The sequence below is a fragment of the Epinephelus moara genome, chromosome 10 (genome assembly GCF_006386435.1).
Source record: "Epinephelus moara isolate mb chromosome 10, YSFRI_EMoa_1.0, whole genome shotgun sequence".
In the NCBI taxonomy this organism is placed as follows: domain Eukaryota; kingdom Metazoa; phylum Chordata; class Actinopteri; order Perciformes; family Serranidae; genus Epinephelus; species Epinephelus moara.
In genome coordinates, this window is record NC_065515.1 from 27880938 (window position 1) to 27899065 (window position 18128).

At 39.6% G+C, this 18128-nt stretch overlaps 1 protein-coding gene across 4 annotated transcripts in view; it reads right to left on the reverse strand.

Annotated features, from left to right (window-relative positions):
* Positions 1-18128, reverse strand: part of nfic (nuclear factor I/C) — a 53929-nt gene that overhangs the window by 12332 nt on the left and 23469 nt on the right. For 2 of the 4 annotated variants that reach the window (XM_050054563.1, XM_050054565.1), the window contains exons 5-12: positions 14605-14679; positions 14145-14219; positions 13082-13214; positions 10798-10919; positions 6728-6841; positions 6457-6614; positions 4525-4708; positions 1705-1793 (exon numbers count right to left, since the gene is read on the reverse strand). In XM_050054563.1, coding sequence (XP_049910520.1) covers positions 1705-1793; positions 4525-4708; positions 6457-6614; positions 6728-6841; positions 10798-10919; positions 13082-13214; positions 14145-14219; positions 14605-14679 — 950 coding nt within the window. The remainder of the gene's footprint in view (positions 1-1704; positions 1794-4524; positions 4709-6456; positions 6615-6727; positions 6842-10797; positions 10920-13081; positions 13215-14144; positions 14220-14604; positions 14680-18128) is intronic. The other 2 variants (XM_050054561.1, XM_050054564.1) reach the window with 1 other exon arrangement.

Genomic DNA, 18128 nt, shown 5'->3' on the forward strand with positions numbered 1-18128 from the left:
CAATCAAATTTGCTTTTGCACAATAAGCATGTCCTATGTGGACATCTTAACATTTAAAGGCCCCTACACCATGCAGTTTGGGGCCGTCCCAGATTTAAGTCAGGACAATCACTAGTTGTCAATCAAAACTGCAGCTCCAACATCTCACTGCGAGACATCTCAACTGACGGCTGATTTACAGCTCTGGAACCAGAAGACAGGCTGTGTCAAAATTCTGACAGTGTCAAAAATGTAAGACCAACAAAAATGTTCACAAAATGGCTGCTGCTATGACCAACCAATCGGAATATGGCATGAGCTGATGCAGACACAGTAGCAAACTCTGACATTGTGCACATACCAAATATAGATACAATATTGTCAGTGTAATTATCTACAGTATTCTTAGCACCTGTTCTGGATTAATTTAAAATGCCAGTATTAAGTTCATTTTTTTGCTACATTTTCAAACATGACAGCAGTGTCGATTGATAGTTTGAGTTTATTTACAGTGTGCCTCTGCCGTGCCACAAAACTGAAATCATACAGTACATTTTTTACTTTTATACACTCATCTGAGTGTGACATGCAATGAACCCTCAAGAATTCAGCATAAACTTTGCATTGCAGTGCTTTTTGTCTGATTGAACATGATGAAGCTGCTTTGTAGTATTTTAAATTAAGGGGCCTGTTTCACCAAATTTGCAAAATGAAACCTGTTCTTTACAACATAATTACCTCTAACATTAGGTTTGACACATTTCACTAATTAAAACCAACATAAATTAATTGAAACTGAGCCTGGATTTCAATCACATTAAATATCACTAACAAGTTGTGATTAAAAACCACTAAGAACTTATCTTAGGACTTGTATTGAGCTGTGACGAAGTTCAGAAATACACGGAACAAAACAGAGAGGCAGAGAGACAGAGATCACAGAGACACAGAGAGGGAGACAGAGAGGACTTCTGTCTCAGCAGTATTAGCTGAGCTGGTTCTGGATCAGAGGCACTGCAATGCAGCAGCAAAAACACAATCCAAAGGTAACACAGCTCTCTTCTTTGATCAGCATATATTGTGTACTGTACATATGTTTCGTAACACCCACACAACCTATTGATATACACACCCACCTGAATCTGTACGTACCTTCACTGTGTACCTGCTGTAGCCACCCATCTACAGCACCCACATACCTGCAACCTGCCACTTACTGACCCACTCTCACCTACATTACAGCTGCCTGACTGATATAAGGTTTCACAGCTCAGCCTTCTGACTGAGGCAGATTGTCCCTGTCAATGTTCATTTGCCAACCCATGTTTTATTCCCGGATAGATTAGAGGTTTTATTTGTAAGTCAACTTTGTTCCCTGTCAGAGCATTTAGACCACAGAGAGCTGAGTTTTTAATTGGGAGCTATTGCACCCCAGAGAGTGTCAGTAGAAAGAGAAAGCATGCTCTCGCTTGGATGAGTTCAATAATGAAACTTTTAGAGGAAAGCAAAGCAAACATGAAAGAGCAGCTCACAAAGTCTAGAGTGGATGTGTGAAGTCATCTGCAGTCATCCTTATTTAGCACATAATTTAACTAATGTTAAAATATGGTGAAATAATCAATGCTGTGAGCACCATGAAGCAAATGTTAATCACCTCTTTTGGTTTGGTTGGGTCAACTGAATCCTTCTGACTTGATCCTGCAGAGTCAAATGAACCATACTAACCTGGGCTTGGTAGAGTCCACCTGGGTCTCGAGGGGTGACTCCAACGAAGGAGGTGCGATTGGCAGGGGGTGTCCCAGGGGCCGAGTATGCTGAGGGTGTTTGCGTTAACAACATCAGTCTCATTATGTCCTCATAATGCCATGTCACTTGCAAAGTTGCATGAGGCAATGCTTTTAACAAAACCTGTCCATATCACAAAGGAGCTACAACAGAGAACAGCATCAAAGTGAGTCACTGATTTATCCTGTCTTATACAACTCTGATTTAACTCTGCTGTCTGTTTGATCACTGCTGCGAAATAAGGTTACTTCTTTTCACTTAGCCTGCTGTTATTTTAAATTGGAACCAAGGAACAACAAAAGACAACAGAGGCAACAGACCGGATGTTAAGTCTACTTTAACTGGAGTGCTGCCCAGTTCTCTTATTGCAGGTAGAAAGATAAACTCCACCCAGCTGATATGTTAACATCTGTCCTGAAAGGTATTCCAGATTGTGCAAAATTTGCAATACCTGGTACGGTCTACTGCAGGAACTAACGAAATATAATGTAAGATGTATCTATTATCACAGTTCTGCTTTTTTTCTCCTCTGTTCCCTGCTTTCGGTACGAGTTCCTGGACTACATTTTGGCTCTTAGACCCCCTTTACACCTTGCATTATAATGTGTTATGGGTGATCAGATTGCACTCGGGTAGTGCTCGATCACATGGAGTACATGTACAAGGAGTACAAGGACCCGAAATGCATTGAGGAGGGATTGGGATCTTACCGGCCAAACTGCCCCCAAAGGTGGTCGGGTATGCACTGTGACTACATCGCACAGAGGTGTAAATCTAATTGCATTTTCAATCGACAAACAACAACTACGTGGGCGGAAATGTAATTGTGCAAGGTAGCAGCCATGAGCTAGCTAGCGAGGTAAGCTACTACCAAGAAAGTAGCAAGAAAGCTTGTGGATATTCAAGACACTTGTGGTGACTGCTTTCAGTTTGGTCCAACAAAAGTATACAAGCGAAACTTGTAAAATCATATTGTAACTGAGTCATTTCATTTGATGTGGATACAAGATGCATTTTGATGCAAGGTGTAAAGGGGGTCACAGGGGTTGCCAGCAGAGCTTTTGATAGTGACTGGTCAAGCAGTTGTGACATCACATCACAGTAAGACTGTTACATCAAACAAAACAGCTCACCTTTTTATTTATGGAGCAGAACTACTGATACTTAAAGACTATACAAAGAATAAGGGATCAGTGGGCATTCAGCGATTCATCTCTGTTTAGAAGAACAAACTGGCCTGGGGCCGCCCCAGCAGGGACCTGGATCGTCTTCAGAGTACAATCTTGTATCTCATGTTTATGTAACGTGAAAGAAAATCAATCTTTTGCAGTTGTCACTTCATCCATTACAGTCTGTCCCACAACCGTTTACTCCACTCATCTCCCAAAAATACGACCAAAAGCTTCAGAACAGCTACTAAATGGACTTTGAGGTTGGGCTGCTTTGTCAGCTGCTCTTTCCAAGGCCAAGAATGAACTTAAGAAATGTGCATAATTATATTTATATGACATATCTGAGTTGTAATGACGCACTCGGCTGTTTGTGAACAGTGGAAACACAAAGAGAGCCTTTTATCATAAGTCTTTATATTGTACAAAACAACATTCCTTCCCTGATTTAATCTTAGTAGAGATAAAAGCTATTCACAATGCTTTGCAGCACTTACAGTGATACTGAACCTGTGTAGAATGTGAATGTAAACATAAATCCTGATAATGCTGCTCAGCACTTATCTAAGCTCTGTTTTATCTGTAGGCTGCGTCTGGGCTTAGTAAGAGGAACACTGCACTGTAAATGAAAAGGAACAGTTCTCCTTGAAAAACCAACACTCCAGGTTTACAGAGGCTTCTGTTTCTATGGATTCATCTTTAAATTATAGAAGGAGACATGTCGACAGAGGATGGATATGCAAGAAGCCACTCAAAGATATCTAGAATTCTGAACTACTGTAAAAATATGCCAAATATGTCTGTAACACAAGAATTAAAGAAAACTAGAGCAAATTATTTTATATCATACGTATTATTTTGTAATTAACAAGATGAGAATGTTGTGGTTTGTGTCAACAAATCTTCAGTCACTGTGAAATCACTGCAGGCAGCAACTGCACTGATCTGTCTTCTGATCTGCCATCTAAGTAATAACATCTGTCCGCGTCCTCTAACGTGGACCTCTAACACTACCTCCACCTCCATGTCCTCCACTCTGAGCTGCTGGACCTGCCACCCAGTCCTGATCTCTCTTTCTCTAACCACAAGGTGAGATATGTTCTTAGTGGTTTGTGATGTCCAGTGGGTTGTTGGGAATATTTTAATGGATTGTGACTCGCTCAGTTTCTACTGATAAACCTAAAGTTGTACAAAACATTTTATTGCATTTCTTTTTTAATTTCCCATAAGTTGGTTTGACCTATTTTCCATTAGTAACGCAAGGCATCTTAAAGATTATAATATTTTAAGTAATAGACTATTACATTTTCATTAAAATTTGGCCCAAAAGATTTACTATGTTTAATATAAAGTATAAATTTGTATAAATATTTATTTCCATTTAAAATGTAGACACAAACAGTGTGTGTGTGCATGCTCCTCTCAGTTTGTCAGTCTGGAATACCCCCCAGGAGCTTTTACACCAGTAAACCCTTTGTGTTATCTTATCTCTGCACCTCCATTTCAACATTTTCTGTGCTTGTATGTAGAAAATAAAGGATGCCACACATCAATACATCAATACCAACAGAAGTTAGTTTTGACCACTTACTGGGTGATGTGGGGGAGTTTGCTCCCCCATCAGAGGAGGTGGTAGTGGCCTTAGACTCTGCAGACAGTGTCGGCCTGGGGAGGGACGAGGGGGGAGGAGCCAGGGAGGGTGCTGGTCCAGGAGGTGCCAACATCTGGGAGGAGATGTAGTGACTGGGCACTTTAACCTGGTTGCTGCCATTCAACTGGAAAAAAATTAGAAAGACAGACAACAAACATATATTTTACATGGGTTGCAATGCTGCTATACTTTAAAGGTACAGTTCACCCCAAAAGGCTGTACAGACATCTGCCTTCTCTCAAAGATAATGGAACAAAATGGCACTTGGCTTGAGGTGCTCAAAGTGCCAAAAAAAGTAAATAAATACATTTGAAAAACTCAGCAGCAATGTCTCTTTCCAAAAATCATGATTCAGTTTCTCAGGATAATCCACAGACCTTGTTTTGAGCAGTTTCATGTATGTTTTTTTCTACCAAACTACACCCGCCAACCGTATCACAGCATTAATGTTTACATCTCGCATTGTCAGAAGCATAGGCCTCTCGTCCGTACACACCTACTTCTGTGCTGTGACACGGCTGGTGGGTGTAGTTCGGTGGTAAGAAAATAGTTCCTTTTGTCTTGAGTAACTGGGTCATAACCTCTAGAAAAGAGACAGTGCTGTTGAGTTTTTCAGATGGATTTTTTATGGTGCTTTGAGCACTACAAGCTGAGTGCCATCTGGTTCCATTATATTTGAGAGCAGGCAGACATCTCTACGGCTGATATCTCCAACACTCAGTATCTCACATCAAAACAGTCTAGACTGATAAACAGCACTACGGGTAAGAGGAAAAACACAAACTAGACAGTTGGTCATTGTTGCCTTACTTTATACAGCCCACACATTGTTTGAATTAATTTGCACTCTCAAGCTGAAAACCCTTTTTAAACAGTTTTCTATCATGTTTGCAACTCTCACAGAACCTTAAACTATGATTACTGGTATGTGTAGACGGGAACTAACAGGGAGTGGAACATACATGCATACAGGTACTACTGACTTGCATTAACACTGCATGGTTGTTAATGTAGAACTTGTGGAACAAACTCCAGTCCTCAGATTCTCCACAAGGGGGAGCTGTAGGATCTTTGACTAGTTCTACAAATGCCCATCTGCACCACATAAAGGAAAGTGATAGCAGCAGCAGTGGAAACCTGAAAAACATTTTAATGTTGCCTCAATAGTCAAAACAATATTAGCTGCTGCTAATACAATAACTGAGCCACCTGCAGGCGATGAGCTGCAATTTCTTTGCTCTTGTTATTACTGTTTCTTCTGTTTTCTCTCCATCTTTCTTTGTGTCTGTTTGTTTAGATTTTACAATTACAACTTCCATGGCCTGTTGGCTAAAATTAAATATAATAAAAACAAATCATTATGCCACACAAACTCACTTATCTCACTCCAGATAGGTAATACTTTTTTGAGATTTTGCAAATGATTTTGTAATTTCTTTACCTTTCTAACAGACATCAGGTTGTGCTGTTCAGGCTTAGTTGATTGTAGAAATTTTACAGGTAGGATTTGTTCAGCGATACCTGTTCTGCCAACTAATATGTTGTAGTTTTTAGTTTAAGTTGTTACGTCAGTTAGCACAAAACACAGGTTTTTATTGTCTTTTATTGTGATTTGAGCTTCTGTCAGAATTGTAGCAGACTTTACTTTCTTTGTCTGTAGATGTTACACGTTGGTGTCTACATCTGCAGTTCTAAATTGCTGCTACTTTTACACCTATGGTACTGCAACTGGCTGGTATTGGTTAATATACATAGCTAGAGGTTGGGTGGATCTATCTGCAAAGACTGAAGTATAGTTAGCCAACTAAAGTAATAGTTGTGTTCTGTGACATATTCTTCTTAAAGCTGACCCTTTACTCTGATTGTACTCACTGAGCTGGGGGTTTGATTGGCAGGGTCGCACGCCAGCGACACCAGATCTTTTAGGGGGTCCTGTGCCAGGTGAGGAGGATAGCGGATTGCTCCGTGGGGGAAGTAGGACGAAGGCGGGAAATGAATAGATGATGAGGGGTGGGGACTTCGTGACAGACCTGGACAGAAAGAGAAAGGAGACACGAGAGGGAGAGAAGACCCAACACAGTAAATTACATTTTGTTCTCGGTGTTATCCTTCTGGGAGTTAATTATATATACGGTATACTGACCACTGTGAACAGCTATAACTGGCCGGTGGTGCTGAGTAAAGGAGCCCAGTCTTGGTGAGTCTTCCTGGGGCGAGGGACTGTCCATCTCTGCCTTCTTTACTGGAGGAGACAGACCTAAAACACACACAAAAACAGAAACACACATGCGGACATCTTTATTGGTACAAGCAGCTAAGGCACTGGAACCCTTTCATTTGTTTAGTTGTTGGTTTAAGGAGCGACATAACAGCAGCTGTAAATCTAATGCAACTAGATGCCTAAGACTTGAAATGAAGAATTAACCTGGATTTTTGCCTCAGATCAGTACCCACCTCAAATATACAAAATATTATGGACAATAAACAGACAAAAACATGTTAAACTGGAGGAAAAAAACACAAAAGCATAATATTGGAAGAACTGAAAAGTAGTTGCATTATTTTGAAATGACTATGCTACACAGCAAAAGACTACACGCTATGCTAACACTAAAACTTCAAACCTATTACATAAAAGTGAAAGGCCTTCTCCACTACCCCAGCAGCTCCACTTCAGCACATAGCCATCTAATGAAACATCAACTGTGCTGAAAGCAAGTCAGTCACAACTACACGCTCTACAGTCAGCTGTGCATTGCACCACAATTGTAAAGTGGCCCAGAGGGAAACTCCCACAACTTCAGACAAATTAGTGCCCATGCTCTGAGGTGCCGTGTAGGGGTTAATTAAATGAATAATGGTTCTTCTTCCTGACTGGGAAAACTCCAGTCATGTTAGACCATAAGCGAGGGCCAAAGCTCCCTCTTCACAGCATCACTCTGGTACAACACAGACTGGGCTGAGGCCAGATGACTATCATACTGACTACTGACTACTGATGATTGAAGAGATGATCAGCGATTGCTAATACCCCTGACAATTTTAAGATCATGAAATTATTAACTAGCAGGTTGGGCAAAATGTATCTGTGAGCTTTATAAATGTCCAAACCACTCTGCTGTAACTACCTGAATCTGTGTTTCATGGTTGGAACTATAACATCCTATGAGCCAGCCAGAGCACTGCTCCCTGTCTCTGACAGACTCCTCTGGGTCCAGCTGTCACTCAGCTCTGTCTCTCTAGACACTGCTCTTAAAAGAAGACTTTTACTGCAAGACCATTTGTTTATAAATCAATCACTACATTACTTTGAATTTGTGAAGAAAGCTTTGTTTTTCTCACATGACTCCACAGTAACATGAGAATCCAAAAAAGGCAACATTCTTCATGTATCAAAGTCTATGGGGACCAAGTTTGACAACAGCAAAACTATATCAAAACATCTATTTACAAACTCTCACACAAGTTATGCAATATAATCCAAGTCTCATTTATCCAGTCGTATGCTCAATACTTCCCAAACACATGCATATTCAGTAAAGGCTTATGATTTAAAACACTTCTGACTATGAGCAGCGTGCCTGAGACTGTTTGTACTGAGGTGTTTTAAATCAAGATGTTATAGTGAAAATGCATGTGTTTGCGAAATACTGAGCATACACCTGAATACATGAGACTTGGATTATACTGCACAAGTTGTGTGAAAGTTTGTTTACAGATATCTTTATATAGTTTTGCTGTTGTTAATCATGGCCCCCATTTACTTAAATTCAGGAACAATGTTTCGCTTTTTTTGGACTCTCTGTCACCATGGAGACAAACAAAATTTTCTTCACAAATTCATCACAACGCGTGGTGAGTAATTGATATACAAATTATCATTTTGCGGGTGAAGTATTCCTTTAAGTCTTGTTTTGGAATGGAGGGTATTTTAATTAATCAATGGTGACACATCTGTTCTGTGACCCGATACAAACACATTCCATTTTTTAACTATTAATCATCTACAGTAGTTAAACTAACACTGAGCTGTTACTCACTGAGCTGAACCAGAGCTTTGTGCGCTGGTGTCTCACTCAGTGTCACTGTGTTGTGGTCAGTCTGCACTGCTGTTGCTGCATCTTGTGTGCTCTCATGTACATGCCCAGCAGCTGAGCTGTCACTTTATAGAAGTCAACACCCACATGCCTGCTGACAACACACCAATCCCCCTGTCCAGCCCTAACCTCCATCTCCATCATTTGTCAGTATTACAGGCAGACTCTTTTGTGTAGTTTGGCTTGAATTATAGTAGATTGAGTTTCCTGTTTGTAGACCTCAGCTCACTTTTCTTTAACAAGCTGTTATTCCTTGTCTCATCCAGATATGAAAGTTGAATTTCTTTTGTGAATAAGGGTTGTTATTGCTGTAGAGTTTCACTGTTCTGGTAGGGAAGCAAAGCTACACACGGAACTTTAGGTATGCACCTACGTTAAATACTGAATGACCTCATCAGTTTTTTGAAACAGTGCTCCATCCAGAGTTTCACAGAAGCAACACTTGACAGATTTTAAATTATCTTTCTGTCTGTTTTGAGATGTCATGGTGGGACCTCTGGTGTATGAAACGTATTGAATATTATTGGGAAGTTTGGTAGACAGCTTTGTGTGGTTAGTCAGTGATGACTGATTTGCTGTCAGAAAGATTATATCTGATTATATCCATGAAAACTGAAGCAAACTCTTTGGGTAGGTGGAGTAGTCTGTGGTCACAGATATTTATTAATGTATATCAATTGATTTGCAAACTGTGTTTGTAAAGTGAGGGATTTTCCTAAAAGAAACACTCCCTGTGAGTGTCTTTAAAAATGTGGGAGGTCAAATTTGTACTGTGTATGTTTGTTTCTGCATTGGCACATGAGATGATGTTTAATGATGTAACCAACTAAGAATAATACAGCTACTAATGACTTGGCTTTAATTGTAGATGAATTTAATTTTTTTTGTCAGTGTTGGTCCTTGGTTGGTTAAGGACTAGTAATACAGGTGATGTGAAAAGTAAAGTTATGAATGTAAATTAATCTATGTTTATAGGGGGAACAGAGGGAAAAGAAAACACAAGTAATTTAAGATTAAGAAATCTGTAGACTGGAATCATAGGTTTGATTAAAAACATTATTGAGTGTGTGGTGAAACCACTTAGACATATTTGTATTCAGTCTTTACAGTCGGCCAATAAGTAAAGGTGGAGATAAACATGCAGTCTCAAATTACAGACCTGTTCTCTTGCCTCCACAGTTACTAAATACTGGAAAACAATATAATTCTAAAAGGAGTAGATGGATTTATCACAAAACAATCTACAGTGTGAACTGCAACATGGGTTTAGAGATGGAATGACAACTTTGTTTACACTCATGGAAACTGTGGAAGAAATAACAACTGCCACAAAAATAAAGACTGCATTAGGGGTATTCCAAGATCTAGAAAAAAAAAACATTTGACACTCTTCACCCTGACTTATTATTAAGGAAATTAAGTGGTAGCACTCTCTTGGTTAAGCAGCTACCTGGAACAGCTCAGACATCAGTATGTCCATATAAATAACTTGAAATTACATCTACTGTATGTTACTTGTGGGATTCCCCAGGGCTCAGTGTTGGGACCACTGTTGTTTATTTTGTATATAAATATATGTGAGGTTTCCAAAATACTAAAAACTTATTGCTTATTGCTTATTTGCAGATGACAGGCATGCATTTTGCTGTGGTAAGTATTTGAAACAACTTTTGGATATAATAGATAAAGAAATGAAAAGGCTAAAGAGTTGGTCTGACTAACAATGAATATAAATCAAACAACATTTATAATCTTTGGGAATCATTTGACAAACTCAAATAAGAACTTTATGACAGATGAAGTAAAAGTTAAAATCCGAAATTAAATTCTTGAAGTATTAATAGATAACACATTATGCTGGAAACTATATATAAATTATACCAAAGCACAATGTAACATTTTTTTACCACATGCTAGTGATACAATGGCATGCTAACTTAGCTATGACACCCTCTGTCCTGCAACCCTGTTACCACAGAGAGGGTGTCAAACGTGGGAGACAATGCTTTCAGTATGTGAATACCATATTTAGTTACGCTCATGATTTAGTGATTAATGCTAATATGTCTCCCAGTTCAGACACTGGACACTATGAGTCCTTTTCTTGTTCTGTTACCTCCTTCCATGTCATCAGTCCAGTTCCTGGAGCTGCTGGCAGGAGAGGAAGGTGAGTGGTAATACTCCCCTCCTGGACTGTCAGCCTCTTCCTCCATAGAGCCAGACTTATGACGCTTACTCCTGCAGACACATATACAGACACTCAGACATCTAGGTTCATGGTTTCACGGTGCACTGTGTGAAGTGATGTAAGCAGAAAGCTATGAAATACACGTCCAAAGTGTCTTTTTAAGTAGTTTTGTTGGCGTCAGTGGCTGAAAGGGCTTTGGCAACTACAGGACAAGAAAAAATGTGGAGTAAAGAGTGAAGCACAGCCTTCAGTAAGCCTGAATACAGATGTATATTAATAAAAGTTGACATCTATGCAGAGAGAACATTGTCTATAGATTGTTTCATTGCCATTCTGTTCCCAGGGCAACAGCTTTGGTCACGGCTTACTTCTTCTCAGATACTGCATTAACAAACAATCCATTAGGAAATACAATGGGACCACTTTTGAATGTTTATGTTGTCAAGTTTGAAACAGCCCATAAATAAAGCTTCAGAGTTGTTTAACCTAATACACTTATTTTAAAAAAGGAGTCCCTCCAGCACTTGAGTGTTACACTTCAATAACGGTGGTGGAATCCCAAAAGACAGATTATAAACAAGCCAAAACAGCCTTAAAGAAAGGATCCTACATTTTCCATTAAGTCAGCATCTTCCAAACACAACACATCTTTCACAATGTCAGTTTGTAACACAGACTTGATATATATGTGTAGTCTTCGAAAGGTGATTACCCGTGATGACATCATGGCTGTTTCACAAGCTAATTAGAACTTAGTATGATCAGTTAACTGACCCTAATGTATCAAATCTGTCACTTTAACAGGGTTGAAAGAAATTGCCAGTGGCAGCAAAGTGATTATTGAAAACTGGGATTTTTTTTCTACGATGTTTGCTTTCTACCATCCCTTCTGAACAGCAGCTACAGGACTGTGGGCTGGCCTGGCTATGCTATGGTCATGGTAGGTAACTTAGCTGTAAGTGTATTCATTGGAGCAAACGTTAAGACAGCATAATAGTTAAGGCTTGTTAGTCCCCCACACTGTGGTATGACTGGCTGCTGTTTGGCTGTTACTGGGACAGACTGTAGCTATGGGTGTGATTGTAGCTGTGTTTATGACTGTACCCATGGCATGGATATAGCTATATCCCTGTGGTTGTAGCTAATGCTACAATAGTTAACGTGTAAGCATTGCGAATTCTGTCACCTTGGACACTGACACTGTACGCTCAGTTAGTGTACTGCAAATGCTGAAATGTCCAAGGTGACAGAATAATAAGTATTTACTACATATGTGTTTTTTCATGCATGAGAGATTTATATATCAAAATGTCCTCTTGGTCAAGTCCAGGTCTTGACCCCAGATAATCACTGCTTCAGTTGATCATCACTGACACCCCTCTGCTGCAGCTCTGCTCCCATTTTACCACAAGTTTAATAACACTAATAATTGCATAACAGGCAAGAAAACATGTCTGTGTAGCTAATGACAAAAGCACTTTGCCACTGTAAGTTTTACAAATGGAGAAACTCAGCAACAGTTTACAAAATCAAGAGTCAGATGAAACTACATGTAATTTTCTTTAATTATCTTTGACTATCTCCTTCGTAGGTCTAATCTTAACACTTATCCTTAACAAAAAACCCCATCTTTGTTCAGCTGAATTGATTCCAAGTGAACCCCATCCATCCATCCATCCATCCATCCATCATCCAACCAAACAACCAACCACCACCTTTGTCTTATTTCAGGGTATCCTCCCTGTTAGGATGCTGCCTGCACACTGTTGAGGATTTGCATTACCACTCCTTAGTGATTGGGACACAATGGGTTTGAGATTGTGAAGACTGTAAACGACACATCAATAATGTCTTCCCTATTTTGGAAAAAACAAAGCTGCGTTTGTGGAACCTTTGGATAGGGACATCCTTGTCAATTGTCATGTCATATTTGGTTTAAAAACACAGACTTTGAAGGAATGGAATCCTTATAATGGGACACAGTGAGAGAATTTCTTTGCCAGATTAGGAGATTTTGGCTGGCCTAACTTCCTTAAAAGGATGTTCAAGGGTCTTGGGTGTAACTAAGCTTAATAGTCATGGTAAGGGCTGACAGTCATAATTTTTAAACTTGGAACTGGGAAAGGGTTAGGATTAATTAACAAAGCCGGTTATGTACCTTCTGATGTTCTGATGGTAAACGTTAGTACAAGGTAGTTGTGTGTGTGATTACCCGCTGGATGAGGTGCTGGCCAGTGATCGTCTGAGGCTGACTGGCTGGTTGACAGACTGGTTGAGGTCGTAGGCCAGATGACCCTGGAGCTCCCCCATAGAGAAACTGGGTCCCACTCCTGTGACTACTGGAGCTACACATACACACACGCACACACGCACACACACACACACACACACACACACACATATGAACTATTGAAAATATTGAATATCAGACTCTCAGTATTTGTGCTTCTATCATTGAGCTAAGTTAATTGAAACTGTCACATAACACATAATGCTCATCAGACATCCTAATAAGCTGCATGGCGTTTTCTTTCTTTTCTCCCTTATTGTAAAAGTGTGAAGCAGATCAGTTGTTCATTATCCTGATGACAAATATACGGGTTGTAGAGCAGCAGGGAGCGGTGCATCTTACAGTTCAGAGCAGCAGGCAGACAAAGGCTGATACCCCAGATGATCACATTCAGATGTAAAACACTAAGACACATCTGATTAGTTTACTTTAGTATGCAGCAGACAAATCCCACAAATGAGCAGTCAGAAATCAAGGACTTCACTTGGCTTTCAATTTCAAACTGTCAAAAACACCATGGTAACAATGATTTGGTTGCAATAACATTTTTGTTTGGTGCAAGCCCATCTTCCTCACTGTGTATTCAATTTACATTCACTGAGATGGGGGAACAACACAGCTGACGTTGTGCCAAATTTGTGTTTATGCATATCACTGTACTCTTTCCCTCGACAGGTCCAAGGAGCAATTTCCCTCCAAAATAATCCATGAATGTTGAGCAATGTTCATGTCAAATGTCAGTAACCAGTTTCTGACTTGAAAATGTTCACATCATCATCTGAGTACTTAGTATGACTGGGAAACTTATATTTTACAAATCTGATGTAACATAGAGCTGTGCTGTCAATGCTCACCTGGCCAACTCTACACATATATCACCTGACACGCTAAATGTATCTGAAACTCATAAATAAAGGGTTGGCGTTACAATCAGTGGTGGTAGTAGGTTGGGTAAAGGCTAAAGCTAATGGTAAACTGGACTTACTTCTTGAGACCTGGACCAGCTCAGTGACACTGAAAACTCCTGATGTCACAAAACTCTCCTGGAACTCTGGACCATCTGTAGAAACAAACACACAGCATTTAGACACTAATGCTGAGTGTGTGTGTGTGTGTGTGTGTGTGTGTGTGTGTATCATTAGATGTCCAATCATACAATTTGCCATACAATGATGCTAAATGGTTTGAATATCCTTAGGGACTTGGTATTCATTTCATCCATCACATCAAACCAAGTTGATGGCCCATTTATGTAATAGGTATTTATTGCATTTGTTCGTATTATTGAAGAAACCGATAAAGACAATTAACAGTAAATGGCTTACGCACAGGCAAAAATGTTCAACCTTGTGCATGTGCATGTACATCACACAGTAATGTGAAACAAAGTGCATCTTCTTATGTAATCAGAATATGATCCTATTATAGAAGATCCTTTACACTACCCATGGTGGCGGTTCGACTGTCCTCCTGATCAGAACCCACTCCTGTACGACTGGGACTGCTGCTCTGCTCTGCCTCTGGAGAGAGAAGAGAGAGGTTTGATTATTTATTAATAAATCAGGACAGTGTTAACAAGACATATACCCCCATCACACCGCGGGCTCAACCAGCATTGATTTTGTGTTCGAAAGAGTTTGCAACCTAGGATGAAAGGTGGGTCAGACAAGGGTTTGACAGGGGTTAACATCAATGTGAATCACACACCACCGGGGTGGCTATCAACCAGGACAGGACAAATGATGTCACTGGTTGCAAATGGAGGATGCACAGTCATGACGTAACTGTCACAGTTCAGTGGAGCAAGTAATGGTATAGTGGCAGCAGGAACGTTTTCTGCTAAAGCTACCATTTGAGCAACATGGAGATGTGGCAAGACTTCGAGGTGCAGGAGCTATCGGCCATCTGTGATGAGGAAGAGATTAAGCAGCGATGACCGGGACAGTGAGGGAAAATAATAACCCCTAGTCCAACCCTGGTCATTGTTGAGAAAGAAGTCAGTTACCAGCTGATTGATGTGAACAGGCAAGCAAGGGTGATGAACTCTTTCTCTGGATCCAACCACTGTCCCCAATCCATCAGGGTTTCTCTTAGCTGGTTACAATTCTAACCAGTTTGTCTGAAACATACTTTGGTATCATCGCTGTCTCATGGGGCATTCAGGTGTATCATGGTCTAGGATGTGTACCAAAGGACCACAGTGTACCAGTTTGAGTCCATCTGGAGCCTTTGAAAATCATTAAACACTGTTTCTACAACACAGCCAGATAGCAACTGGTTGGTTGGTTAAGGAGTGGTAACAGTGACAGTGCAGCAGCAGGCAGTGGCGGCTTCGAGATGATAGAGACCAAGCTGATGAAGAATCAATCACTGGTGTTTTTGGTGTTTGGGGATCTTGTCTGACATTGTCTGGTCTTCGTATCCTTCAGGTTCTGTCCCGCTAATGAAGTGTTGCACACGTTTTATGCCAGTAGAGGGCAGGGCATACTAATACATTTTACTACTGTGACTCATTTTCATGGTGGACATTTTGACTTGTCACACAGCTGTAACTAACTTTTGTAAAAACATTAGTAATGGCTACTTTCAGTAATGTGTTCCAGGTTATGAGCAGGCTGGCTCACTGGTTTCTTACTGGGACACTTGAATGGAACAAAAGTCATCATTAATGTGACTAGTTTCAGTTGTATCACGTTATAAGGTCTCCAGTGAGAAAAGCCTGTTGATCTAAACCAAATCAAATGCACCAGTACATGACTAATGTGTGAGTAGTTGTGTCAACAGATTGCAAAACAAGTACTTGAACCACCAACCACGCTTACAACAGCACAAATCTCAGATTTGCAAATCCTGCAGATACAATATGTGCAGACTGTCATGAGTCAAGCATCAAGTTTACTGTAATCACTGAATTACAGAATGACACGAGCAAGTGTTCAGGGAATGTGTGTGAACACTGTTTCAAATCCAGAGCCAATCATCATTACACTGTTGGTTCAGTAAGGTCTCGTATCTAAGTACTCCATTCAGTTGTAGCTGTGCAAGATTACACTGTTGTTCTAGCAAAACTTGAGTTGCAGTCATTTTTAACACTGGAAAGTATTTGTGTAGCTCTACTTGTGTAAAATCAGGCTGCCCAGCCACATGAATTTTTTTTTAAACACATCAACAGAAAATACTGCAACTTTGTATTCCACAAAAGTGAAAAGTATTTGAGATCTGGCCTACAATCCACAAACTAAACATGCGACAAGCCTTTATTCAGTTTTTGGAGATGTACAATCCAGCAATGTCTCCAGTGTGCTTTCAGGTCAAGTAGTTGATTCACATCACATGCTGACTGTTACCAACAATAACATTACTGTTATTATAATTATTTTATTGCTGTAATTTAATGTCTTGAAGAAATGGTTTGATATTAATAAATTACTATAATACTATAATTTAATTGAAACAAATTTTATAACATTTGGAAATCGATAAATGAGTAAAAATTATGATAAATGATGATGAAATAGAATGAGTGCAAATAAATTTCTGGGTGTGATAACTGATCATAAATTATGTTGGAAACTTGGCCTAGTTTTTCATATCTTCATACCTTCCTGACATTTTACCAGGGTATATATTGTATATGTTGGTATCTGTGGTAAAAAAAAAAAAAATACTACTGTGATAGAAGTCATTGTAGCATGTACGTCGTTGTCTAGCCTACAATGCTGTGTTTCTAATATACCATTAGCCTTTTTAGCAAATTCTTGCTGGGTTTAAATACTTATGGCCCATTGAATAAGGAACAGATTGTAGCTCAATGAACTCATCTCTAGATAAAGTTATTCAGTATGTGGCAATACTCCCAAACATGGGCAGAGGCATTTTCTTTTTCCCAGTTCTGTAACATCATCCTCACCACTCGCAGTCGCCATCTTTCTCAGCTCAGCTGCTTGTTGCACCAGTAGAGACTGACCTCTGGTGGCACCAACTGTGCACTACATCACTTCAATACAGCATGTCCATATCAGTTTAGTAGAAAAAAGAGCATCTGTATTTGACTATTTGATCTGTATGTATTTGACTGTTTTGTAATCAAACCTTAAGGATTTCTAAATGCCCTGGTATACCATAATACCTTGATACCACACAAGCCCATTGGAAACCACACATAAATAATGTAAAAACAAAATCGTCCAAAAAAAAAAAAAGCAATAAAACTAAAGATATCGTGTATACTGAATTGTGTTCTCAGAGTTCCATACATTACCTACTGCGTGGGGGAACGGAAACAATCATGCTCCACAAGAAAACCATAAGAAATGTAAATCCACTGAATTATTATGAACCAATGCTTTTATAATTGAATTACATGCTTTAAAATTTTGTGATCTAGTTAATGTTAAAGGAGCAGTGTGTAAGATTTGGTGGCATCCAGCAGCGTGGACTGCAGATTGCAACCAGCTGAATCTTTTCTCGTGTGCCAAGCATGAACTCCTGGTTAGTGATCCCTCAGTGTTTATTGTTAAGGAGGTTTTTATTGGGAGCCGAATTAACCGCAGAGGTCTCTTCCTCTCTAATACAAATGGACCTGCTGATTTAAACCGGTAAAAACACTGAATAAAGCAGTTTCAATTTACAAATCAGTGATGGTGTTTGGCTTGTCACAGACAGGCTGCTAGCCCAGTGCTGGCTAATGTGTGCTCATCTTTTTTCTCTGACGTTCAGGAGGTTTTTACAGGGAGTCAAATTATCCACAGAGGTCCCCACCTTTCCTAAACAAACAGACCCTGTGATTTAAACCGGTAAAAGCACACAAAAAAGCAGTTTTACGAAGAAAAAAACAGTGTAGTTGACTTTGTAAATAAAAAAAGTTTCAACATAAGGTGGTAAACAAATATAAAACTGGGGTTTGGTTATTATTGTGCATAAAATGTTTTGTAATTTTGCTATTGTTTCTGGTTATATTGGTTTTGCT